The 25,755-nt window shown below is 37.5% G+C and overlaps 1 protein-coding gene across 2 annotated transcripts in view; it reads left to right on the top strand.

Annotated features, from left to right (window-relative positions):
* Nucleotides 1-25,755, top strand: part of SNX9 (sorting nexin 9) — a 61,373-nt gene extending 35,618 nt beyond the window's left edge. Inside the window, exons 5-18 of one of the 2 annotated variants that reach the window (XM_058800960.1) lie at nucleotides 8-191; nucleotides 951-1,101; nucleotides 2,475-2,559; nucleotides 3,273-3,398; nucleotides 3,681-3,798; nucleotides 6,430-6,560; nucleotides 7,966-8,069; nucleotides 10,402-10,505; nucleotides 13,229-13,306; nucleotides 18,384-18,460; nucleotides 19,422-19,511; nucleotides 20,874-20,988; nucleotides 22,416-22,507; nucleotides 23,817-25,755. In XM_058800960.1, the coding sequence (XP_058656943.1) occupies nucleotides 8-191; nucleotides 951-1,101; nucleotides 2,475-2,559; nucleotides 3,273-3,398; nucleotides 3,681-3,798; nucleotides 6,430-6,560; nucleotides 7,966-8,069; nucleotides 10,402-10,505; nucleotides 13,229-13,306; nucleotides 18,384-18,460; nucleotides 19,422-19,511; nucleotides 20,874-20,988; nucleotides 22,416-22,507; nucleotides 23,817-23,864 (1,503 nt within the window). In that variant the 3' untranslated portion in view covers nucleotides 23,865-25,755. Of the gene's footprint in view, nucleotides 1-7; nucleotides 192-947; nucleotides 1,102-2,474; nucleotides 2,560-3,272; nucleotides 3,399-3,680; nucleotides 3,799-6,429; nucleotides 6,561-7,965; nucleotides 8,070-10,401; nucleotides 10,506-13,228; nucleotides 13,307-18,383; nucleotides 18,461-19,421; nucleotides 19,512-20,873; nucleotides 20,989-22,415; nucleotides 22,508-23,816 lie in introns of both variants that reach the window. The other variant, XM_058800959.1, reaches the window with a different exon arrangement.

The raw sequence follows: 25,755 nt of genomic DNA, 5'->3' as shown, positions 1-25,755 counted from the left end.
AATGTAGGCAAGCATTGCCAATGATCCTTGGTCCAGCTGGAACGTTGGGAAGTCTGGGAACTGGGATAATGGAAATGCTGTTGACAGCTGGGCCGCAAAACCTGAAAGTGCACCTGGCCAGAGAAACAGCGCTTCAAACAACTGGGAGGCAGCAGCAGCATTTGGTCATCCACAGGCATATCAAGGACCAGGTGTGCTAATAATGCTCTTTTTTTCCTTAATAAATTAGAGTAGGTGGGCAGTAGAGGTAAGAATTATTTTGTTTTTCATAACTATAGACCATGGTTTATTTAAAAAAACAAAACCAAACCAGTTTCCTAACAGCACATTACCATGTGGGTAAGCTGGACACTAAATTAGTAGGGGTTTAAAAAAATTAAATAATTTTCAAAAAAATTGGTTCCACAATAACATACACCGCAAACTTTTATGGAAATCTGACGAACCAAAGTCTTGTACATACATGATCTATTCTCAGGCATGTTGTTCAGCTTGCATAACAAACTTTTAAACTCTCTTGAATTTGTGCTCTCAGGCCTTTGAAGGAATAGTCTCTTAAATCTGTAAGAAGTGACTAGCTTTTCAGAAGGCTTCTCTACCTTTTGTAGTGACAGCCTAAATTAAGGGGAGAACCTATAACTGGGGAATGCTAACTTGGAGTCTATGAATATGGAACACAATTGAGTTCATCTTAACACACCATCATCTCTTCTTTATTTTTTTTTCTTTATTTTCTTCTCCCTCACTGGATTTTTAGTGCACTGCTTTGCGGGTTGTATTTGATGGAGATAGTGGTAATTGAGGAGGAATAGAAAGCTGAAAGAGATTTTAATATATTTACCTGGTAGATTATTTGTATGTGCATGCTGAAGTACCTGCTTCTGCTTTTGAAGAGAAATTGTGTAACTTTCTCCTTTCCCTGCCCCCTGATCCCTCCTGTACTTCAGCAGCTGCTGATGACGATGATTGGGATGATGACTGGGATGACCCAAAATCAACATCACCATCTTACCTTGGTTACAAGGAGACGGAGGCATCAGAGGCTGGGGGGGTCCAGCGTGGAAACTCTCGTGCAGCTGCTATGAAGTTACCACTTAACAAGTAATGGAAAATACAGGGAAAATGTGTATATATTGAAGAGAATTGGAATTTGTCAAGATGTGTAAATTCAACATCCTTGAAATAAGCAATGTAAATTACAGTTTTGGGGCAGAAGAGAAGGTGGATTTGTAGTTCAGCATATTCCTTAAGCAAGCAGTGGACGCAGATCCCTGAAATCTTAAAACTACATGACAAAGCTGTGTAATTTTTGAAGGTGTCATACAGGGAGATTTCAAGTCTTTGAAATTTAACTGTCGAAAGTGGTGGATGACTTGTCCATATAGTAGAAACTGATCAGAGATGTTGCCCCGGAGTTCTTGAGCAATCTGAGTTTCTGGTGGGAAAAAGTTCTGTTCTATTGTGTTTGTGCATCTTCCAAGTTGATTCTTGAGCCACAGAAAGTTTTATTTTATAGATAAAAATCCTACAGTAGCATCAAGTTTTTTCAGGGTTATACTAGCATTGTCTCATGTTGTAGCTTAATGTTTGTTTGTTCTGAAGCTGCTGTTACTCTGAGAACTAGTGTGTGGTAATCTCTGAATGGATGAAAGCAGAATGGAAAAAGATGGTAGAATAATGGTTCCTTGGGTATCTTAACTAAAATCAACAGTCTCTGCATGACTAGTTAATTTTGTTCATCAGTGGGTTTTTATGTCCAGTGTTGCATGAGTACCTGCACATCATTGTTTACTTGTTGTAAACTCAGAAAAATACCTTTTATAAGAGATTTTTTTTTTGTCCATGGAGTAAGTCCTGCTTTACTGCTCATGTTTCTGCAAGCAGTTTGGCAGTACTGCAAGGGCTAATTATCTTCCTAATTAGAAAGAGGACCACCATTTACTTTTTATAAGAAATTTTGTAAGACTTTTAGAATATTATAGTGATTGTTTGGCTTCCTTTTAATTGGTGGATAAATTATTTAAGATAACTCATGTTTAGAAGCACTTGGTCGATCTTTTGTTTATGATTCTTTCAGATGATTGAATTCTTGTCATTTGAAATCTCAGGTGCATGAGCATCTGTCTGTGTGTGTGGTGTTTCCAGAGAGGGTGGGGCTGCAGAGGAGTGATAGATGATACTTTGTGACCTCCTGGTATGTTTGGTATGATGGTCACCAGAGCAGGAATAACAACTTTGCTCTGCAATAAGGAGCCTATTGCACACACAGACACACAAGATAACACAAAAAACCTGGATGTCAGTAGCCAAGATCCTTCTGCTTTTTTCCATGCAAAATGTTGACTGTTGCAGTAATTCACATAAAATTTTCTATACTTGAGAAATATTTAGGGTTTTTTTTTTCCTGTAATAGCAGGTAGTTCTGCATATGTCAAAGGAAGGAGGATTAACTTATCATTTCATTTAATTGTTAGGTTTCCTGGATTTGCAAAACCTGGAATGGAACAGTATCTGTTGGCAAAGCAGCTAGCAAAACCCAAAGAAAAAATTCCCATAATTGTAAGCTGGGGTTGTGTATAATTTTTCTGTGTGGGTGGTATGGGTTTTTTTGGTTTTCTTTTTTTGGTTGGCTGGGTTTTGTTGGTTGGTTGGGTTTTATAATGCTCCTTACCTTTCCCTGTTTTCTTTACTGAACTTTTATCCTCAAGGTTGCTATATATATTTGGGTCAGAAGAAACTAATAATGAACACATAATTAGAAATAGAACTGCCATAATAAAAATTATAAGTGTGATATGATTATTCTTTTCAGTACTTTTTTCCTCATGCTCTATCTGCATTACTTGTGATGAACATATGCCTTTTTGGGATTGGGATGCAGACCAAATGCATTACACTGTCTATTCATTATCTAGATAGTTACATGTAAGAGCTACATTTGTAGAGGTTTGCAATGCTCAGTCCTGATGGTCAGGTCACTTTCTGATCTGAAAACCAAACTCTTCTGTCTATATGCTGTTCTAGCAAAATGTGATTAAAAGAGTCCTAGAATTCACCATTCCTTTGTTATTTGTGAAAAATTGTAAGATACACAAGATAAAGTCAGCTGCGGTCTTCTGTCCCTGATTGCAAGAAGCCTTTCTGTTTCCAGACTCTCAGCCTCTCACTGAAATCAATGGAAGCTCTCAAGTGAAGAGAGAAGATATTTATCCCCTTGTTTGCAACTTGTGCAACATGATGCATTAAAAGATAATATTTGCAATTTCTTACAGATTGGTGATTATGGCCCAATGTGGGTATATCCTACCTCTACATTTGACTGTGTGGTGGCAGATCCCAAGAAAGGTTCTAAAATGTATGGTCTCAAGAGCTACATTGAGTATCAGCTGACCTGCACTGTAAGTGTATCTGAAACAGGATCTTTTGTCTCACAAATATGTGTCATTTGTACATAAAAATAGAAATTGTGTGACTTGGTAAGGGCATTGTAAGAGTAAGTAATAGTTGTCATATTTTTTTACCCCAAGGATTTGCTTTCTTCTAGAATTTCAAGTTCTTCTATATTAAGGCTCTAATTCATAGATTTTGTTTTTATTCCATGTGGTTACCATTCTGGTCATGCTTGTTTCATGTGACTGTGTAGCTGCCTGTCCAAGTTCAGAGTTGTGTTTCTCTTCCAGAACACTAATCGGTCTGTCAACCACAGATACAAGCACTTTGACTGGCTGTATGAGCGACTCCTGGTTAAATTCGGATTAGCCATTCCAATCCCTTCTCTTCCAGACAAGCAAGTAACAGGTGAGTATTCCCAGTTCTGAATTCATGGGAAATAAGGAAATCAGATTTTTATAAGGTTCGGTTATTTCTTACTGTTTGTTTTTCTCATTATTTTTAAATAAGGTATCAAAGAAACCCCTACCTTTCTCCACTCAAAACTTATGATGAGTTGTTATGACTGATTGATAATAACAGATCAATACTAGGAGAATCACTTTTGCATTTGATACATGTGTTATGTTGTAGGAGCTTTGACACAAAGTTCCCAGAGGAAAGGGAGCATCCCCTGACTGGTTGGGATGGGGATTTTTTACTTCCAAGTGAAATGTTGCAGCTGTTTCTCCTCTTGCTTGATTTCACACTTGATTTAGAAAGCATCTTTCATTCATATAGTGTTCTGCTCTGGTTTGATGTCAGTTCGGCTTGACCAAACTGTCTGAAGCTTGTGGAAATCTTTTGTTCTGAATTCAAGAAAAGTGGGATTGGGTCCTTTAAATGCACCTAAGTTTGGTCATTGCAACAGAATGCCTATGCAACAATGCCTATGCAACAATACCTATGCATTTTCAGTAGTCTCTGGCTTCCTTTCTACAAGTGTATGCTAAAGTGCATGTGAAGGAAAGAATGGACACCTGTATAGGAGGAAAATGCTTTACTTTAGCCCATTTCCACTTGTGTTTTCTGGTAAACTTATACAGCATTTAAGATAAACAGCCAAAACCAAACATATAAGCACCGGCATGTTGCCAACCACGTGGCCGTGGGCATCACTCAAAATGCAGCAGCTCTGCTGTGTTTGAAGAAAGCTGAGCATTGATGAAGTTGCTGGGATAAATGCCGAGGAAACTGAAAAGTGAGGAAGTGACTTCTTCCCCTTAGCCTCGTGTTTAGAATTGACCAGCATTTCTATTAAACATGTTCATGTCTGTTAACAGGAAACCAGAAGACATGATGGGGTCCCTAGATTTCATTGTAACTATATCTTAAAAGACCCAAGAGTCTGGCATCACACCTTGGCAAAATCCATTGCCTGTGAATTTCTGTCTTGTGGAATCTGGGGGAGACAAAACCTTGCCCCATGCAAAAAAATAATTTATAAAAAAAGCATGTCTCTTTTTCTGAAACATGAGGAGACTAGAAAAAGGGTGCTTATCTTTCACTGTGTTTAGGAGGCTTCTTTCTGAACACTGTCTACAAAAGCATTTCTGTCAATTTGTCTTGACAGAACAAGACTCCCAACTGACTTTGTCAGGATCCTGGTTTTAATAGTATACTGGTGATGATATGCTTAATGATCAGCATGTAACTTGCAGCTGCTGCTGTTCTGGTGTTCTGCACTCCTTGCAGGAATGCTGTGGAGATTTCTGTATAAATTAAAAATTAAGCAAAGGATTACTGAAGTGTATAGAATGTCTCTTCCACAGTGTTTGTTTTTTTTTTTGCTAATTTGCAGGAAAAATATGCATACACAAAGTTCATTTTTCTTTAGTTCTGTTATTTACCTGCTAGTCTTGCTAGTTTCCATATTTGCAAAAAAACTAAAAACCCCAAAAAACCCAAAACCTAAATCACAAAAACCTCAACTTTGTAGATCTGCTGCCATAGTAACTGTGCAGTAGAATTATATTGAAACAGTACATGCGTTTAAGGCTTGTCATCTGCGCTGCTGTGAAAATCAGAGGAGTTGGGTGCTGGAGGAATTTCTCTTTCCTTACAAATCCCCTTCCCTGTATGCTTTAGAAGTCTGATGTCATGCATTTTTTTTAAATTAGAAAGGATTCTCTCAAGAAGACAGTTTCTACTTAAACAAAAAGGTTCTTATGAATACGCAGTGATTATGCATTACCGGTTTAAGAAAAAATGGTTACTTATTTAGTTTGTATTAAAAATATCTTAAGTACCAAAAAAATCAGTTACAGTCTTACATATATGTGTATATTCTAATCAGTTTGTGCATATGATTTATTGATATTTTTTGATTTTTTTCCCACAATTTACCTATATGGAAGTATGTTTAAAGGAGGCACTGCTTTTTTTAATCTGTGATTTGTGTTTGAGTAATTTCAAATATTTTTGAGCAATCCAATTTTAATGTGTTTTGAGCTGTTTGATTTCAATACTTTGTTAGCTTGCACATGACAACTTGGATTGTAGTTCTTTTTTCTTCAATGTTTTTAAACCTCATATTGACCAAGACTTTACTAAACTGTACCAGAAGAATATTTTCATTCCGAGCCTGTACCTGGCTTTTCTCTTGGGTCATCTGAATATCTAGTTTTTCTGTCCAAAAGTTTGTTAGATTTTGGGTTTTTTAAATGTATTTGAATTGGGGATGGGTATTGGGTTTTTTTTATATTTTGTGGCTATCTTAAAAAGGATCAGAACTCTTGATCACTAATCAATATTTAAAATCAATCAATTTAAGGTTCTTTTGGTTTGTTAGCATAAGGGGCATTTTTTTATGAGTTGGACTCAATGATTCTTGTGAGTCCATTCCAACTCAGGATTCTGTGATTCTTGTAAGTTCAGAGTCATGAAATTTTTAAAAACTCACCAGATGAATTACAGGTTATTTCAATTTAAATTTTTTTTAAAAAGGAATTTGAAGGTGCTAGACTGTAAATGTAACAATTATTGTTCGATGTGTAACAGGGCGCTTTGAAGAAGAATTTATCAAAATGCGCATGGAGAGGCTGCAGGCTTGGATGACGAGAATGTGTCGCCATCCTGTTGTCTCAGAAAGTGAAGTTTTCCAGCAATTTCTCAATTTCCGAGATGAGAAGGTAGGAAATGAAGTAAAGTTCTCACACAGACTGAGATTGAGGAATTGCTGTCCCCCCGCACTTCCCTTCAAACCAAGAGTTTGGCTCTGTAGCCGCCCCACTGTGGGCAGTAGTGATGGGCTGCAAACTGCTGGGATTCCTAATTCAGCCGATCGATCAAAACAAGGCATAAAATTGCTCCTGTGAAATGCCACGCACCTTTCCCACACAGCTGTGCTCTTCAAAGTAACTTTGTTGCCATCTTTCAAGGGACAGTTTGTAATATCCAGCAGAATAGGAAGATACATAAAACTCTTTTCACTGTTGCCCTGCTGTGTCTCTGCTGCATTTAACAATCACTGTGTTCCTCTGAATGGTGCTGCTCTGCTAACAAAAGCTACTTTATAGCAGATCTAGGTTGTGCCTGTATTATGTTTAAAAACAGCCCCCTGCCCCATCCCTATCCCTCAAAACCAGTTTCTCACTGAAATGGGTTGTAATAGAATATGTTGCAGCCTTACCAGATATAACTAGTGATTTTTATTCACACACATTTTATTATGCCTTTTTAAAAGAGATTTTAATATCTTCAGTAAATGATAAATAAAGTAAGTAAACCTTCAGTAAATAATGGTTTCTTCATGATTGAGCTCCAGCTCTGTTACTAATTAGGAAATAAACAGAAACACTCTGCTACTTTCTCCTCAAAATAATCATACTTCTAAATACACATAGAATTTGCTGAAAAAGTAAATTATCCAGTCTGGTCTGAAAAATTTGCATGGTTCAAGTCCCCTGTGACTGAGGTCACAGCTGCCCAGTTTTGAGTCAGAGGTTGAACTACCAACATACTTCTAACCAGAATTATTCTGTGATCCTGTAAGTAGAGGCTTAATAACATAGTAAATACTAGTCCTGGTGAAATGCTGGTTGCATGGTTAGTGGGGAGTTGTATAATTCTGCCAGCTAGTCAGCACTTCTTAGTTTCTTATTTATAGATGTATAAACAGAACAGATGTTGCAATGCATAGGTAATTTTTAACCACTAAGAACTCAGAATGATAATTGCATAATAGTTTCATGATCTTCTTGAGCAGCTTCTGTTATGAGACTTAACCTATGTGTGGAGACAGCTGAATGTCATTGTTCTTACACTGTATCTCAGTAATAAACAAGAAGGGTCTGTTGACCCCAGAATATAGATAACAAAGTGCACAAAGAAGGAGGGGGAGAACTTTGGGAAACTATAAAAAGCCTTGACTCCTCTGAAGATTTCACTTCTTAATGAAAGGTTTTAATTCAGGGGTGGTCTGTTGATTAACGGTTCTCCTAAACATTTAATTCACTGCTTAAGCACGTGCCTTTAAAGAAGGGTGAGCGATGGTCAAACGTTTTGTCTCTTTTCTTTTTTTTTTTCCTTTTTAAGGAGTGGAAAACTGGAAAGAGGAAGGCAGAAAAAGATGAAACTGTAGGAGTCATGATCTTTTCTACAATGGAACCAGAAGCTCCTGACTTGGACATGGTAGAAATGTAAGGTGATTTTTTTTTTGGTTTTTTGTTTGGTTTTTTTTTGTTTTTTTTTTTTTTTTTTGTATGGGCATATGCATCTGGGTATACAACAGATGCTGAGATAATCCAAAACTCAGATACTAAGTGTCCATGTATATTCATGGATTTGGGGAGGTATTCATCAAGGCAGAGCTGAAAATTTGTTTAAATAATGAGATTTTCATATCAACCCCTCCAATACTTGCTGGAACTCTATGTGATGTCTTTTTGACCTCAGTGGCTGAATGCTAATCCTAAAACAATTTATGTAAAATTACTTGATGGGATAGAGTTCTATCAGATCCTATGGAGTTATGTTTTATTTTGCTGTGGAAGTGTGGTTTGATCTTTAATCTTTCAACAGTTCCAAAACATGCTAAACTTACCAAGTAGCTTAGGATAATTGTAGATGGACCAATTAGCAGAGCAATGTTTCTGTAAAATAGTTGTATGTAATGTACACACAGTATGATTTGAATATCTGTAATCCATGGAAAGCTATTAAACATTAAAAAATACTTAAATTACCAAATTTCATTTTGGAAGTGCAAATGCATATATTTCTTTTATATATGTGTATATTACATATACATGCACTTTTTAATGTATATTCTGTAGGTGATAAACCTTTGGGTTTCACAGAGTTAAAAGACTGGATTTAGTATGCAGCTTTTATTTCACTCCTTTAGACTTAATAATTTTTCTCTTAGAAGATGTAGCATGTATGACATGCTTTTCTTACTGTTCTGGAACACAGAAGCCTGGCTAATGTTTTGTGTGTGTGGATGAACTAGACAGAAGTGTTTTTAGTAGCAAAGCAGTAGTGTATCTGCACCCAATACAGGTTTATGCAAGGGATGCAGTGCATATTGAGTGGATACAATGGCTGTGTGATAGCAGTTCTGTACCAGCAGAAAAATATGCACATTTTTAGGTCACTTACACTTCAACCATGGGGATTTCAACCTTGACTACTTTGCTTTAGTGATGTGGTTTCTGTATATGCCAGTGGGTGAATGAGAGGGAGGACTTTGTACCCAGGGTGCAGGAGAGGGTGTGCTACATACACATCCCTGGCAGAGAGTGCCCAGCATGTGGTCAGCTAAACAGTTAGTGCCCAAGCAGGGAGGGCACACCAGCCTGAGGAGAATGCTCACCAGGGGCTGGCAGCCTGGAGTAGTGCTGGGGGACCTGTTTCCAAGCAGTTACAAGGCTGGCTGTAACATCTCAGATGTCTATGTGTTCTAGTGTGTGGGAATGCTGTTAAAAGTGTGTGAACCTTGAAAGCCATTACTCCACTTACAAAGTGGGCAAACCAGCTTGTTCAATAATTGTTAGGTTCTTCAGTGTGAAGATGTTCTTTACTGAACAATTTTGCTACTATTTTGAGAGTCCTGCACAGGTTCATGAGCATTTTCAGTGATCTTGAGACCACAAAGTATGAAGTTTAGAAAATTAAAGGATATTTTGTCCCTGAGGTAAGGGGAGTAAAGCCTCTTAGAAAGCCCGGGTGCTGGTTTTGTGCACGTAACTGTGTGTGTATGGTTTCCAGCTGAGCAAGGAAGTGCTGCTGGGGAGGTGGGAACCTCTGGGTTCTTGGGCCACAGCTGGAGCTGCTGCCCTGGCTCTGGGGAGTCACTCGGTGTCCCCTTGCTGTTACAGCTGTCTCTTGCCGGCTTTGGCTGAGAGCATTTGAAAGATGGGATGCAGTTTAAATAAATTATAAAATACATGTTTAGTTTTCTTCTGTAGAGTTCACAAATCACTTCTGTGTATGCAGTGCTGTGATAATGGAAAGCTCTGATAGCTGCATGCAAACATGCTTAAAGAGGAGTACAAAGGCACATACTAATTCAGAATTCTGGGTTTTTGCTCCCTATAATGCAACTCAGCACAATGATATTGACAATATAATATGAAAGTATGCATATATATCTCCCTAGGAGAGTTGCCATGTTACTTTCCATTCACCTATGTTAGACTTCCATCAAAATATCTGATACAGTTATTTTCTTTTTATTTTTTCATTATTGTATGAATTTCACTACTTCTATTACATTGTAATTAGAGTGCTAGTCCAGTGCCACATGTCTATGAGTCTAACAGAGGAGGAAAGATGGAACAAATAATGTCCATATTTAAAGAGGAGAATTCTGAATTCAGTGAAATGGCAGAAATTTCAAGGAACTGGTTTATGTCTCTGATATTTTTTGAGACAGAGTTGACATTGCTTAACATTTCAGTGTTGTGTTTAAAGTTAGCATTATGCATGTATTAAACTATTTTTTGTTTTTGCTTTCTCAAAATGCCACAGAGAACAGAAATGTGATGCAGTGGGTAGGTTCACCAAAGCAATGGATGATGGAGTTAAAGAGCTGCTGACAGTGGGACAAGAGCACTGGAAGAGGTGTACAGGGCGTAAGTGTCCTTCTGAACTCAGCACTCATTTCTGTGGTGCTTTTCTCTCTTTTTTTTTAAATGTGTATAATTCAAGACACATCTTTAAAGAAACTCTTAAGTTATCATGGGAGTTGTACAGTATTCTGGCTATTTTCAGTCTAAGAGTATAAATTGTGCAAGTTTTTTGTTAATATGTTTGATGTGGGGCTTTTTGTTGGGTTGTGTGGGGTTTTTTTTCTTTATCTCAGAAATATCTGTTCCCTGCCCATAGGTTTAAAAATACTTAAAGGTAAATAATTCTAGTAATGCAGCTAATGCCCTTGTTGGACTTGTTCTCATATATTGGTCATTTATTTGAATTTTAGTGACATGGGCAAAATAGACCTGTTTATTTGATGAAATCATACTTTCAAATAATTGCATCTTATTAACCCCTTATTTAGGATCCTTGCATGCTAGGAGGAGTGATTTAAAGATGAAATGAGTTTAAGAGAAAAAGAAAAGAAAAACCAACTTGATTCTAACTTAATCTTTAGCCCAATTCTTTTTTTTTCCTATCTTGTCTCTTCCTTCCCACAGATATTTAGGGTTGCAGAACTTCACACCAAGTCCCTATGACTCTGCCTGGGCTCTAATTTCCTAGTCCACAGCAGTGTTCAGTGTTTGTGGCCACCACAAGGCAGCTATTGAAAGGAAGCAGGTACTACAGCTGAGGATCATAATAAGAAACACTTCAGGGCAGGCTGTAGTGTCTGGCAAACAAAGACCTATCACATAAATCTCCTTGAATCACCCTAATTTTTTTTATACTCCTTTAAACTCCCACAAAAAACCCCAAAACATTGTCCCCAGAACTTAAAGTATATTTCCTGAGTTATGTTTTTGCCTCTTACTAATCAAACACTACAGCTAAATATTTGGGGCTGACCAGAGAGGATGGGAAGTGTAGAAGTTCCACCTCTCACGGGAGTGATTACATTAGACTTTAGTATCTATAGGATGTTAACTTTAAATTATTTACATTTCTCAACTTTGAAGAAAGGGTTTCCTTCTACACACCACTGACCCTCCTGCTGGACAAAAATAGTCTAACACATGACAGAGCTCTAACATAGTACAGATCTTGCTTCACTAGCAAATTATACTGAGGGGAAAGTGGAGAACAGGGGAAGGAATAAGGTTCCTCAGATGAGACTAGAAAAACGGCATTGCTTTCCAGGTACAGAAGCAATGATCAAACCAAGGGCTGGCTGTGACTGGTGCTTACACTAGAAATTCAGTATTTTTTTAACTGCCAAAGTCTTCCTGAACTTACAACACTAGTGCTTTAGATACCAAATTACTCTTCTAATACTTACAACTATTAATTAGTTAGCATAGAATCACAACTGCAGCAATACAGTTGTGATTGTTGTTTTTTAAAATCTTAACATTTTAAGGGTTTTTTTTAAACTTTTAATTTTCCAGACATTCATACTGAATAAAAAAAAAAAAAGACTGGTAAACTGGAACATGCAAAATTTTAGTAGTCTCTTATGTTTAAGTTCCCTGTCAGCTCTAGACTTGACTGTTAATCGGAAGTATTATTGGCACTTCCTGAGCAATACTTACAGGCCTTCCATTCAGTGAGATTTAAAATCACTGGCAGTGGAAACTTCTTAAATACATGTGAAAATAAACCAAGGATTCTTCACTAAAGTTTCCACTGGAGATTCAGTATCAGTGTAATGGCTGATAACAGAACTCTAGTACTCTCAATTGTACTCATAGTGTAAGACAGACCAGTTATTGTAAACAGTCTGACTTCTGGAGAAGAGCTTGATCAAAGAGAATCGATAAAATTAGGCAGTTGGGGTGGGAGGTTGATTTGGGGGGTTTGTGGTAGATTTTTATACTACACAAAGGTGTTCTTCTGTAAAAATCAGATACTGTGGGATGCTAGAACAGCTAAAAACCTTCTATATTGCCTGAGCTGTGTACCCCCTGAATACAAATATTTGATAAAACCCATACCTACTTGGGTTTTTTTTCTGCTAGCATAGGCAGCATATAAAAATTGCTTTTGCTTTTCAGATTGCTTTTTAGGCCTCTGGAGTGGTGTTGTTCAAAGTGTTAATAATGAATGCACTCATAAATCACAGCTGATTGATGTAATTGTGATGGAGTAATTTATGCATGCATATTCAATAAATAAATTGTAAAAAACAATTTTATTATTCAGATACTTGCATAATTTTTATATCTAGATAATCTTGGTTTTAGTGCCTTTAAATATAAAATTCATTATTTGTGGAGAGTTTAGGTATTATGGGTCTATATAACAATCTCCTCTCTTAAAATATTAATGAGACCTATTCTTGATATCACACTGGGGCACTTCCCCCTCTTCTTCCCCTGTGAGGGGGAGGGGGAAAAAAATCTCACTGTATGCATGGAAGGATTGAGCTAGAAATGAATGAGATTTCATTTTTTTTTAATAGCATTCACACACTGTTTCCCCAACTGTTTGTACCTTTCAAGAATCCAGATTGCAATTGCTTTATCCAGTTTTGGAGCATGTGTAGCAGGGGAGGGGGTAAAGAATAGGATTGTAAATGTTTCACTAGAGAAAATGTAAAACATAGTTGGTTTTGACATCTGCTTCATCAAGTTTTGGAAATGCTGCAGATTTAGTCTCACTTACCCATGTTGGTTTTTTGCTTTTTTTCCCTCTCTTTTCTTCCTCCTTTTCCCGCTTTCAGCACTACCCAAGGAATACCAGAAGATAGGAAAAGCATTGCAGAGCCTGGCACTGGTCTTCAGCACTAGTGGATACCAAGGTACTTCTATAGCTTCATTTGTACTTTGCTTAAAAAGAGGTATTTAATTACATCATGTTACATTTCTTTTTCTGAATATCTTAATGCTTTCCTCTGAGTTATAGATGTCAAACAGGGTTCTGGAAAAAATTCTAAAACCTTTCCTTTGTGTATGTTATGGGGTTTTTATGTTCTAGTCTGCAATCTTGTCTTCTCTCACTGCATAATCTTGTGGTGGGTTGGCGGTGGTGGAAGAGTTTAGTTTGATCTCTGATATATTAATCTGGTCACTAACCTAACTGACCAAACATGCTGGAGCATTTTTGTGATATCAAGGGAAAGGAGAGAAAAATGAAAACAGCTGTCACAGAACTTGTGTGACTTCATGATACAACTCTACACATAGATGGAAGACTTACTACAATGTTTTATAATCCATTATGTGGGCTGGCTGCTGTAGCCTTTTCTGTAGGGTTGGTTATTGCAGCCTTTTCTTGTCCTTCATCTTTGCTTCTCCTTCAAGAGCCCTAAAAAAGAGCCTGTCCTCTTAGCTATGAGGGAGGGAAAAGAAGGGCATCAATTGCTCAAAGTTTTCCTAAAATGTCATCTTTAGACCAAATTTAAAATATGTTAAGCTCTACTGATGTTTTCCAGACAACTGGAAAATATTTCCTCATAGGTAGAGGATGCCTGTTGAGTCAGTTTTCCCTGAGATTCTCCTTTCAAAGGTGTTTGAGGTTTTGGGTTTTTTTCTTTTTATACTTGATAGCGAAATTACTGTGTTCTAAAACCTTAAATGCTATAGCATAGAAGCTTCCTGAAATGTTTCCTTAGAAACAATCTTAGAAATTTTAGTTGACCAGTATTTACTCATCTATATCTTGCTTTATAATCTTAAAGCATTTTGCCCCATAAATGATGTACTAAAATGCAACCACCTGAAACACAGATTATTCTCTGCTGCTGGAAGTATTGGAAACAGGCATTGTGCCCATAGCTTTTTCTCATCTGTGTCCTGTACTGCAACAGCATGACTGCTTAGTTAGAATTGAGCATAGCATATTGCTTCAAAGTCACTTTTGGATGTGAGAATGAAATAGGGGATTTGCATGGTTATGTATTCTTACATGGGTTAGAAAACTGTAAATCCTGCCTGGATAAAATCCGTAGGAAGAAGTCTTGAGAGAGAACTGAAAATTGCTTGCGTTCTAGCACATTCTTTTACAGGGTAAAGGGAAAACTGTGTGTCATAAAGCTAGGATACAAAATTGCAGATCAGCCTTAGAAAAGAAAGCTTTGATTTGATTTCCAGCATCTTTGATTAGTATGAAAAAATTGATCCCACGATAGTTAGGGAACAAGGCAAGCATGTCTGTCTTTGCTTTTTGTCCAGTCATAGCTGGTTGCACCAGTATCTTGTTGAGAAAAGTACCCTTCCTACAGATGCCTTTGCCTTGATTCCATGTTTTGCTTTTTTCAATAACTTATACCCTTGTATTGTTTCCAAATTAATAATATATGGGATTCTTTGCTTTTTAATTTGAGTTCCCAAGAAGAGAGAGCAAGTAAGATGTAGATGTGGCTTTAAATGGCTTCATCACTGCTTCTCTCACTCTGTCCTGCCTGCTGCTCATATATGGATTCACCTAATCATTCCATCAGGTCTGGGTCTATGGATTAAGCAGAGTCTGCAAGAGATGTAAGCATGTGGATTTAAACTGATAGGGCACAGCTTTCCAGGTGTCAGTATATAAAAGAGGGCACATTGCTTCCAATGAAGAAATAGTAGCTAAGCTGAGTGTTCTGTATGATTTTTCTGGACTGTCAGTAAAGAGGAATGGCTCATTCAGCCATGCTTAAGCACACGCAATTCAGTTTCTGTTGGGAGCTGAATCTCTTCATCCTTTGCTTTTTTTTCATTTGGTTGGGTTGGTTTTTTAGATTTCTTGTAATACTAGTGTTCTGAAAGTTTAAGCATATAGGCCACTGATGATTGCAATGACAGAACTGATGACAGAAACATTTCTAGATACTGGTAGCTGACTTCTGACATACTGCATTTACTGTTAGTTGTTCATTTGCATAGTCAGGATGAGATGTATCTATTGCCTGTACCACTTTCATCAGTGATGCCTTGCTCTGCAAAGCTTTATGTGTAGTGATGTCTTCTGCCTTCTCTTCTGATTTCCAGCCTAAAATATTCAAGATTGCACCAGCCAAGATACACTTGTTAATCTGACTCTAGCTCTTTTTCTCGTGCCACAGAATGAGCCTTATCTATTTATTGTCAGCCCCAGCGTGTTAGGGATCTGTCCCCAGTATTTGCAGAGGCAAGGGTACCTTTAAAACTCTTAAGGACACACTGAGAGGTTCTGATTTAACTTGGCTACGGGCTTATGTGCTGTCCAGTTGGTTCCAAGAATGTGCACTTTGCAAGCATGATCCAGGTCCAAAAATGCATATTGGACAGTACCAGAACGTGCCTGGAAGTGTCCTGAGCCTGGCAGTGTGTTGCCTTTGCTACTGTGTCACAGGATACTCTAAAGTTAACACAGCCTTAAATAGCATGGCTTCTCTTTTGCGGCACCAAATCTGGAGGAGTCTTTCTCCTATATTAAGAAAATGTGAATGAGTGGTATGCCATTCAACCATAGTAAACTCTCCTAATCCTACCTCACCCCTCAGGAATTCTGTTAGGCACTTACACACAAGTTTCACTATGCTGTCAGCTAGCAACAAGCAAATCCTGCTTTACAAGCTGCTTATCAGGTTGAGGTGTACTTATCAAGAAAAGCTTTGCTGCATTTGCTGCTAGTAAATCAAATTTTGTGATTTTTCCTGCTGAATTATATTAAAATGTACTTTGAAAGAAAAGAAAACAAAAATACTTCTTGACAAAAAAATTTGTCTGTCCCAGTCAAGACTTGGAGTATTAGTTCCTCCAATATGTCTGGTGTATTCCTTCTGAAATGATTATCACTGGCATTTACCAAGCACTTGAACTGCTTAGAGATGTTCTATGACACATCTCCAAAAGGCTCCTCATAGTTTTACGTCTTTCTTAATCTCCTTGTGACAGTATGAAGACTGTAAATCAATGAAAATACCTGTTTCTTCATGTGGTTGGGTTGAAATATCTGTGGAATATTAATTCCATTTTAATGCTGTTTTTATAGCTACCTTGAGCCAATGCTTTTAGGCCCCCTCTGTTTCTTCTGGGGATATATGTACTCAACGCTAAACATAATTTTGTTATAAATGTTAGCAACATGTGGGGCTTTCTGCTACTCCACTGATTAATGGACCCCTGACATCCTGATGTATCCTTGCACTGGGACCCAACTCAGCTTTCACAGACTGAGTTAAGAAGGCAATTCCCAGATTTGCATTGGTTCAGAAGCTGAGAATGCTAAAAATTAAAGATGATTGGTTTTGGGAGGGTTTGTCTAGATCCTTTGAAGCTCTGATCTATGAAGGTTCCTTGAGTGAGTACAAAAGGGGAGGATTTTGTTGTTCAACTTAAATATACATACATACTCTTCCTCTTTTTTTTTTTGTCAGATATGGAAAGTTACCATATTTCATGGCATTATAAAATGAACAGCAAACATCTAGACTAATGTGGCTTCTAACTCTGAAGCCACACCTTGTTTTATCCCAAAATCTAGGAGTCAGTTGCCTAAGCAGCACTTACTTCAATGTTACTTCTGAGCACACAAAAGAATTCTGAAATACTGAAAATACTTAAGCCTTAAGCCTGAAATAATAAAATTAATCACCTTCCAATTTTTTTTATTGTTTTACAAAAAGGTGAAGATATGTAATGAATTGTGTACCTCTTGAGTCTCACAATGGGAATTAGTCTTGGTGGCTTTTTTTTATTTTATCCTAACAGGCCCAAATAGGAGAAAAATAATTATTTGTTTAGCAGTGTTTGTGTTACTGGACTGATTAGTTCTTAGGATTGGTCACTTTGCCTCACAGCTTTTTGACTTTATGAAACCAATCTAATGGAAAGTAGGAATCGATTGATAGAACTGAAGCAACATTCAGTCATTACCTTGTTTCCTTAAGGAGATGCTAAAATGCAGATTAGACCATATGTTGTAGTAAAACAAGATACTTTAATGCTCAGATTATTCATTAATGAAATCTATATTTTTCAATTAAGTCACTGATTAATATCTGTAGAATAAAATCAAAAAGTTCATAAAAGACTAACCACTGCCTAATATCAAGTCATGTCTGAAAGTATAAGAAAACTTTTTTTCTTAAACTGAAGTTTGATATCTGCAAACTATACCTTCGCCTTTCTACTCTTTACCTCAATTTGCTTTCTGTACTGTTGACTACGTGCTTTGGACAAGCTAACATGGATGGGAAGGTGAAGTTGCATGAAACATACAAGAATGTAAGGCTTGTTTCCATCTTTGTCCCACGTAGCCTGTCCTGTTAGTAATACAGTGTTATGAGTGCTTGTGCTGTTGTCTAGCTTAGGATTTATGGTGATGTTTGTATTGTTAAGCATAGATTGTAGGGTCCTTTGATCTGTTTCATATGAAGATGAAAGTTAGAAACTCACTCTGAAAACCAGTGATTTTTAGAAAGCTTGAAAATATTGTCTAAGAGTTCCCTAAAAGATCAGAAGTCTTGTTGTCCAGGAAAAAAGTTACTTGAGCCTCCTTTTGCTTCTCTGACCGTTGAACAGTTATGGTCCAGGACTGTCAGAGAGCTCAGGGGTAGTAGCACATCAGCTTTGTCAGTCCATCTTTTGGAACCCCCCTCATTCTTCCATCCTTTCCATCCTGGTAGACCTCCTGTTGCTCCATGTGGAGGAATACCTGTGTATTTAAACTGCATAAAATAATTAAATGTGGAAGTAAGTAGTGCTAGTACTGTGGTAGAACATTAATTTTCTACAAGATCATTAGTTTTCCTCCTTTAATGTTTTCAAAAATTCTTTATTTCTGCTGGTTATAAAAGGATGGCTAGCCATTTATTATTGTAAATAGGCTATTTTATAAATTTGCCTTGAATCAAGGCAAGTTTCTTGTTGTAACTGACCTACTGTAATTTGAACACTGATGTTTACTTCTAGGAGAATCTGATCTCAATGGAGCAATAACAGAAGCAGGAAAAACTTATGAAGAAATTGCCAGTCTTGTAGCAGATCAGGTAGGAGTATTACCAATGCAATGGCATAGTGTGTACAAACATATCACCTGTTTAGATTTCTTCTGACTTTTCTTTTTTCCTCTTTGATTAAAACATAGCTGCTAGTGCTATAGACCAATTAAATTGCTATTAACACTTTTAAATGCATTATCATCTTCTTTTCTACTCTGTGTCAGGTCAGGGGGAATGTGATGAGAGGGCATTTCTGTTGGTCAGAAAGCCCACATTCTGGTTTCTTAAATACTAAAATGATTGTTTGGTCTTTAAATGTGTTCATTTTTTGTTGTCTTTGAACTGTTTTCATTACTGATACAAAAGAATGGTATTTAATCAAGGACAGAGTTTCTGCCTTCCCTCTGCATTCCCCAAATGTCTACAGGATCCAGATTTTGCTGTTGCTCCATGTAGGGAAATACCTGTGTACTGAACCTGCTCCATTGCCTTTACATGCAGTTGCCTGCTTCAGTAAAAATCTGGCTTAAATAAACCTTGATTGGTATTCAAGACATACATTGATGTTTAGCATGTTATGCTTAAAGTCTCCAAAATGCAGATCCTCTTTGTCTCAAGGCCGAGTCTGAAATTTTTTAAGACACCTTTCCACTTTGACACCTAAGGAGAAGCACCTGTGCATGTACATATTTGTATATGTAATGAGAGACTGCACTGGAAACTCTTCTTGGGTGAAAAGGCAAAACCCCATCACTTCATGAGCTAATGTTAAAAGAACAGAGGCATCTGCACAATTATGCTCAGTGCCTTACTCTAAAAAGCTTATCTTTTTTAAAAAACCCTTTTCATATATTAAAAACTTGCATAAACAATTAATATTTTGGTTTGGTTTTTCTTGATTGTTTCATTCCCTTTTTTCCCCTTTGCCCTCTCTTGGCATCATAGTTTCTTTTCTATGATGTTAATTTGCCACAGATATTTTTACTTACATGTATGCTTTGTTTATTAGCCAAAGAAAGATCTTCACTTTTTGATGGAAACAAATCATGAATATAAGGGATTTCTTGGTTGCTTCCCTGACATCATAGCAGCTCATAAGGTTTGTGATGAGCCTTTCTTTTTAAGGGCTGGGCAGTGGGGACACAAGCAAAAGGGGTGGCATGGTACCTTGCATTTGTGCAGCAGCCTGGCCCCTGCTGCTGAAACACTGGAAGTTTCTGTGAAACTGGCGTGTTGATTTTTAAAATAAGAAGTACTTAGAGGGAAGGAAAACTAGAATTTCTCTCAATAATATCATGACTTTCTGCCATAGTAGAGCATGATTTTCTTCAGGTTGACTTCAGGTCCCAGTGGGCTGAATAGCAGTAGTGTAAATTTGTAATATTTGAGCCTTATGCGATAGTTGATAATAAAACCATATGAGTATTGTTGGAAAACTTGTGTACACTTGTGTGGCTGGCTTGCTGATATGTGATAAATAATCATGCACTGCATTGAAGTTTCTTTAATATCAAAACCCAGAGATCAGAGCTAAGCTCTAACATTTCTGGGGGGGAAAAAACCAAACAAAATACCAGCAACAAAACCCAACCATTTTGTTCTCTGTAATACAAAAGCCACGGTGTATTGTTTTGGATACTCTGTTTTGTTTTAGAGTTTTCCTTATGGTCTGCTGCAATGTATTTAAGGAAACTAAATATTGTGAAGTATTAAAACAAGTGCACAAATATGTGAGGTTGGGGATTTTTTTTGATCACTTGAAGTGTTAAATGTATAGAACAAGAACATAAGAATATACTTCTAAGAGCAACAAAGAAAAGCATATCGGATATATGTATTCTTTTTTCAGGACGTTTGCAGTCCTTCATCCCACAGAATCATTGGGGGGAAATACCATAAAAGGAGAAGAAATGTTTTTAAAACTTGAAACATAAACCTACTGGCAAGAGATATGTAAATAGATTCTTGCATGTTGTTTGGCACAAATACATTGTGTAGGGGAGGCATATCTTTTTGTGACTCGAGAATTTTCCTGAATCAATGGCTATACATTGCATTGAGTTGTAGTCTCTTGAAAAACAGTGTTATGTTGCCTTCTCTTGTAAAATGTGTGAAGATGGTTCTACAAGCTTTTGGATGTCAGTTACGTTGGTAATCTGTAATTTGAAACTTGGTCCATTTGTCCTTTTTGTATATATTCTTGTGCATTACTGCCTGTACCAAACTCAATTTGCTGATGAGTCTGATCATGCCTATGTTGGAGGTCACTTTTTGCAAGGACTCTTGGGATCAATAAAGTGAAATAACAAACTTTGGATGAAAATGTGAGAAGGCAGAATCGATCATTTTGTGTACATGTGTACTGAATGCAAACTCAAAATGTAGCTAGTGGCATTTTAGATTACTATGAACACCTGTAAGTTGACTACTCTTTGAACCTTTCTGCATTTGGTTTCTCCAGGGAGCAATAGAACGAGTGAAGGAAAGTGACAAGTTAGTTGCAACCAGTAAAATAACGCCACAAGACAAACAGAACATGGTGAAACGTGTGAGCACCATGGCTTATGCACTACAAGGTAAACCAAATTTTGAGCTAAATGGCAGTATTGTAGACCTCTGAAAGACTTCTGTTAAGCAGCATACTTTGAAAGAAAATATTTTGCAACCAGGAATAAAACCAGGGCATGGGTTATTTGTGGGGGCTTTTTTTGTGACCTGCTTAGATTTTTCTAAATTGTAGTTATTTTGTCTCTCCCTTTTTTTTTTTTTATATCACATTGCTATTGCAAAAGACACATATTTTGAAAATGCAATTTAAAAACCCCCAAACAACTTCCCCAGGCTGATTCTTTGATTTGAAAGTAATGTCTCAAATTAAAAGCATGTACTCTGGTGCAAGAAGCAGGTCATCATTAGCAGAAGTGTTTTTCTGACTTCTGGTTTAGTCAGACATAATCCATCTCCCACCTGAGATTCATGTTCTTTTGGATAAGATCTTTATTTCCTGGATGTTTTTTGAATGATCTTTTTCCTCTTTAGGTTAGAGGTGTTGTAAATATAAGGTGCAGCACACTGCACTAGAAAAACTGGGGAAGTGAGTAGTCAGGGCTCAATCCTGCAGGATATCAAGCCATTAAGTGTATCCTGTTACTGACTTCAATGAGATTACTCATTACTGAGGGGGTTGCATCATTTTTAGATGATTTAAAGCCAAGAGTACTTGATATATTATGTGATGAAGTCAGAGCAGCACACAAAATTGATTTTAAAAACAACCTCATCTCCTAAGAAAACTCCTCATCTCCTTCCTCTTAGTCACAGTGACGCAAGAGGATTGTGTTTTATGCGTGATAATTGTGGAAGAGACCTCTAGGATGACTTTTACAATATAGCATATTTCTTCTCCCTCCATTGATATCCCAAAATATATTTTAAAACTTCTTTCAGCCATAAGCTGTGATCTGAGATGTAGAAATTGATGTGAGGTGTTACAGATTCAGTAATGCTGTTTCTCAGGTATCTATTGAAACAGCATAAGTCAAGAAGGAGTCACACACTACTGGTTGTATCTTTTTTGTTGAGTGAAGTATTTACTGTAAGCTGTTGGCTTACAATTTGGTATCTATACCCTTGGAAATCTGAATGTCGAAGCCAAAATTTTGTTGGAAAGCCTTCAGGAAGGAACAGTTACCTCAGTAGAAGGAAGTCCTGCTTGTATTTTTTATTGAATCTTTGTGCACCTGAGTATTGTAATACAAGAGCCTGGCTTTGTCCAGGAAGCACCCAGGTTGGTGTGTAATTGACCCCCTACCATCTGACAAACAATTCCACTATAACTTGAGTGCTGCAAGCAGAACAGGTTGTGGAAGCATGAGAACAGTCCTCCCCTGCTGGCAGGGCTGGACACTGAGCTTGCTGCAGAGTAACTAACTTGAATTGAGTGAAACTGTTCCTAATTATAAATGCTTCTGTTAAATAATTTGTCTCCTGGGTGTGCTTGCAGCTGAGATGAATCACTTCCACAGTAACCGGATCTATGACTACAACAGCGTCATTCGTCTCTATCTGGAGCAGCAGGCGCAGTTCTACGAAACGGTAAGGACAGGGCTTCAGCACTCCTGGCCTGGCATTACTGTGCTGCTGCTTTATAGGAAACGCAGCCTTTAATCCATGCTCCCACAGAGCACATATTTGAAGAATTGTACAAAAAATTGTAAAAGGAATTGTAAAAAAACCCGAGAACTGAAAGAATGAGTTAAAATATTTTCCTATAGATACTGTCTTATGTACATGATTGTTACAATTAACCCAGGAGAACTAAGAACCACTGTTTAGAAACCACATTGTTGATAGCTTGACTTTTTTCTTCCCCCCAATGCTGGTACTAGGGTTACAAAGAATTTTTGTTCTCTGATGTGTAGTAAGCAAGGCCCGCTTACAGGCCTTCTGCTGCACTGAACAGAACAATAAAACATTTCAACAAAACTTTCCTCCCATAGGATGGGAGTGAGAAGGGAAGCTTTTGTGATTTAAAGCCTGATATAGACAAGTGTGGGGCAGGAGGGACAGGAAAGTTTCAGGTGACATTAAATATTTTCAATCTGAGCACTCTCTTACCACTGTAGTTCTCATTTGACAATGTTCTAATGCATGTATCCTTTGTGATTTTTAAAAAATAAACCAAGAACAAGCTTTCTAATGTGATATGCTGGTAAAACATTTGAGTTTGAATGTGCTGCAGCCTGACTTCTATCACTAAAAGGAGTCTCATGAGTAACTGGTACCCCTTCACAGCCATAAAAGTTGCCAATGGACTTCAAAGGTATCTTCAGTGGGTGACAACTGTAGGTCCCCCATCAGGTCACTTTGCTTACTTTCCTTGAAACATCTGGTGGGATTAGGCTTAGGTTGCCCCTTACCATCATTCAGCCTCTTGTCCAGTCTATTTCAATCCTTCTGGTTGCAGCCTCACCAGTTTTCTTCTACCAATGCTCTCTCCCTCAGTATATGTTCATGTGTGGGGTCATGGCTACCATGAGAACTGTGGGGAGTGCACAGGAGCTCTGTTTTGATGTTTCAGCCTTGCTTCAGCAGGGAAGTGGGTTTCCTGGAAAATCTGGCTGTGTTCCTGTAGCTCTCTGATGCAGTGCAGTGCTAGACAGGCAGAGTAACAGCCCTGCCTACAATGCTTTCTCCAACACAACTGGAGCAGTGAAAGTACCAAATTAACAAGGCAGAAAGTGTATGTAATGGAATGTTTTGAGAGTCCTGCATACACAAAACCTGCAGTAATGCCTGCATTTTTTCATCACATGAGGGAACACCTAATTTCTTAGCCTGCAATCATATTCCTGCACAGTGTAAAGCAACTACATATTAAATATCTTCTGTTTCTTTGTTTCAGATTGCACAGAAGCTGAGGCAGGCACTCAGCCGCTTTCCTGTGATGTAGAGAATAAGGAGTATTCAACAATACAGAACAACTCCAAAGTGCTTTTCTGATGTGGGGGCAATGCTAATAAAAACTTGTTAGCCTTTGCAAAAAAAAAAAAATCCTACAAAACCCCAAACCAACAAGAATCAGTTGTTAAAAAGTATTATTTCAAATTTTACTTTATTAGCCTAAATCATACAGTAAGGCTCTCCTGTCTTGAAAGCTCTCCCATTTATATCATTATTTAAATAAAAACAGGTGGGTAATGCTGTCACTTATAGGGATCTAAATTATCAAACTGATATGTTGCCATGGACTTCACAAAGACTTATCTGTCAGATGTTATTCCAAAAACTCTGCATCAACACCAGAGTGACACATTTGTAGCTTTTTTTTTAATGGGAAAACAGACAAACTTAAGAAAATTACCTAATACTCATTACATTCAGTTGAGCTCTCCAGCAATTCAGTAACCAGGAGGAATTATATTCATGTATGTTCCTGGCACATGTTTGTGATATCTCCTGAATGAATGCTTTGTTCTTAAGTTTTGCTTCCCATATGCAGCCATGGCATCCTGCTCCCAGTATGACTTCTGGTAAATATAAATCATTCTTCCCTCTCTTCTTTTTCCTTCTAACTAAATCTTGTTCTTGTGGCACACCACCTCAGAGCTTATGTCAGGCTCACTTTTTCACTATGCACTGTGTAAGAAGACAAAGTACAAACAAGGAACGAGCCATTCAGGAAAGTGTGAAAAACAGTTTTCCATACCAGCACTTTGACACCCCCAATGTTATGCCATAAGGCACTGGTGTTTCTCAGTGCTGTACAGGGCCAGCTTCCCCTCTGACAGTTTGTAATGTTTCAGCAGAGGGGACAGTGCTACATCTAACCCCAACTAGTAGACATCCCCAAATTCCAGCTAAGCTCAGGTCTTCGTGTAGTAGTATGGTGTGCTGTTGGTTCAGGTGAACTTTTTGTTGCCTTCTAATGCAAAATCAGAGGTGACAAAAGTACTGAATAACATCATTAGTTATTACACAAACTGTTCTTTGATCATCAGCTTTTATCAAGTGACTCAGTATCCTCTTCCATACTACTGAAATACCATTTGAGGCCTTGGCTTTTCACAGAATCAAACCAAAAAAAGCCACCACTACTGTGTTCAGAATGGGCACGTACAGTAATTCATTTCTTGCCATAGGCAAGCAGGAAAGCCAAAACACAGTTTCTACTAAGATGTGCCTAGAAAATAAATAATTTAGTTTTAAAAAAAAACAACTAAAAAGGCATTTTACCAATAAGCCATTCTAAGTGACGGGTACATTCTGCCAGTTCAATAGTTGCCTTACTCTGTTTTGCATTGGTGTTAACTTTTCTGTGCTAGAAGGAAAATCTGGGTCTGCCTGAATAACCTGAAACCAAACCAAGCCAGACTAGGCCTAAGTCTAGATGCTTCTTAGTGTCACGAGTTTTGTTCACCTTTTATAAACCTTGTCTTTTTCTCCTCCCATTTTAGTTTGCTTCCAAAATTCCATAGAGCAGTGTTGTTTGATACAGCCATTTAAATATGTACAAATTGTAAAGAATGTGTATAAATGTTTTACACCAAATGTAAGATCTGCTTGCATGTAGAAGCAGCTTATATAATAAATTGTTACAATGTGTACAGTAAATTCTGAAATCACTTTTTCAAGCCAGCATTTTTTTAGCATTTGTATATTCACTTTTTGGTAATGAAATCTCTTTGTAACAGACTCTTCATTTGGGAGGGGGAAGGGGGGGTTCTTTTTACCAATCCTTAAATAGTTCCATATGCACTAAAGTTGAAAGCTCTTTATCTTGAATAGATTGTTTTGGAATCTTAAGTGTAAGCTCTGCATTCCCAGTGCAGGGAAGCTATGAC

Source organism: Ammospiza caudacuta, chromosome 3 (genome assembly GCF_027887145.1).
Source record: "Ammospiza caudacuta isolate bAmmCau1 chromosome 3, bAmmCau1.pri, whole genome shotgun sequence".
NCBI lineage: Eukaryota > Metazoa > Chordata > Aves > Passeriformes > Passerellidae > Ammospiza > Ammospiza caudacuta.
Note: the sequence above shows the minus strand (reverse complement) of the source record. Positions and strands in the feature narration are given on the sequence as shown.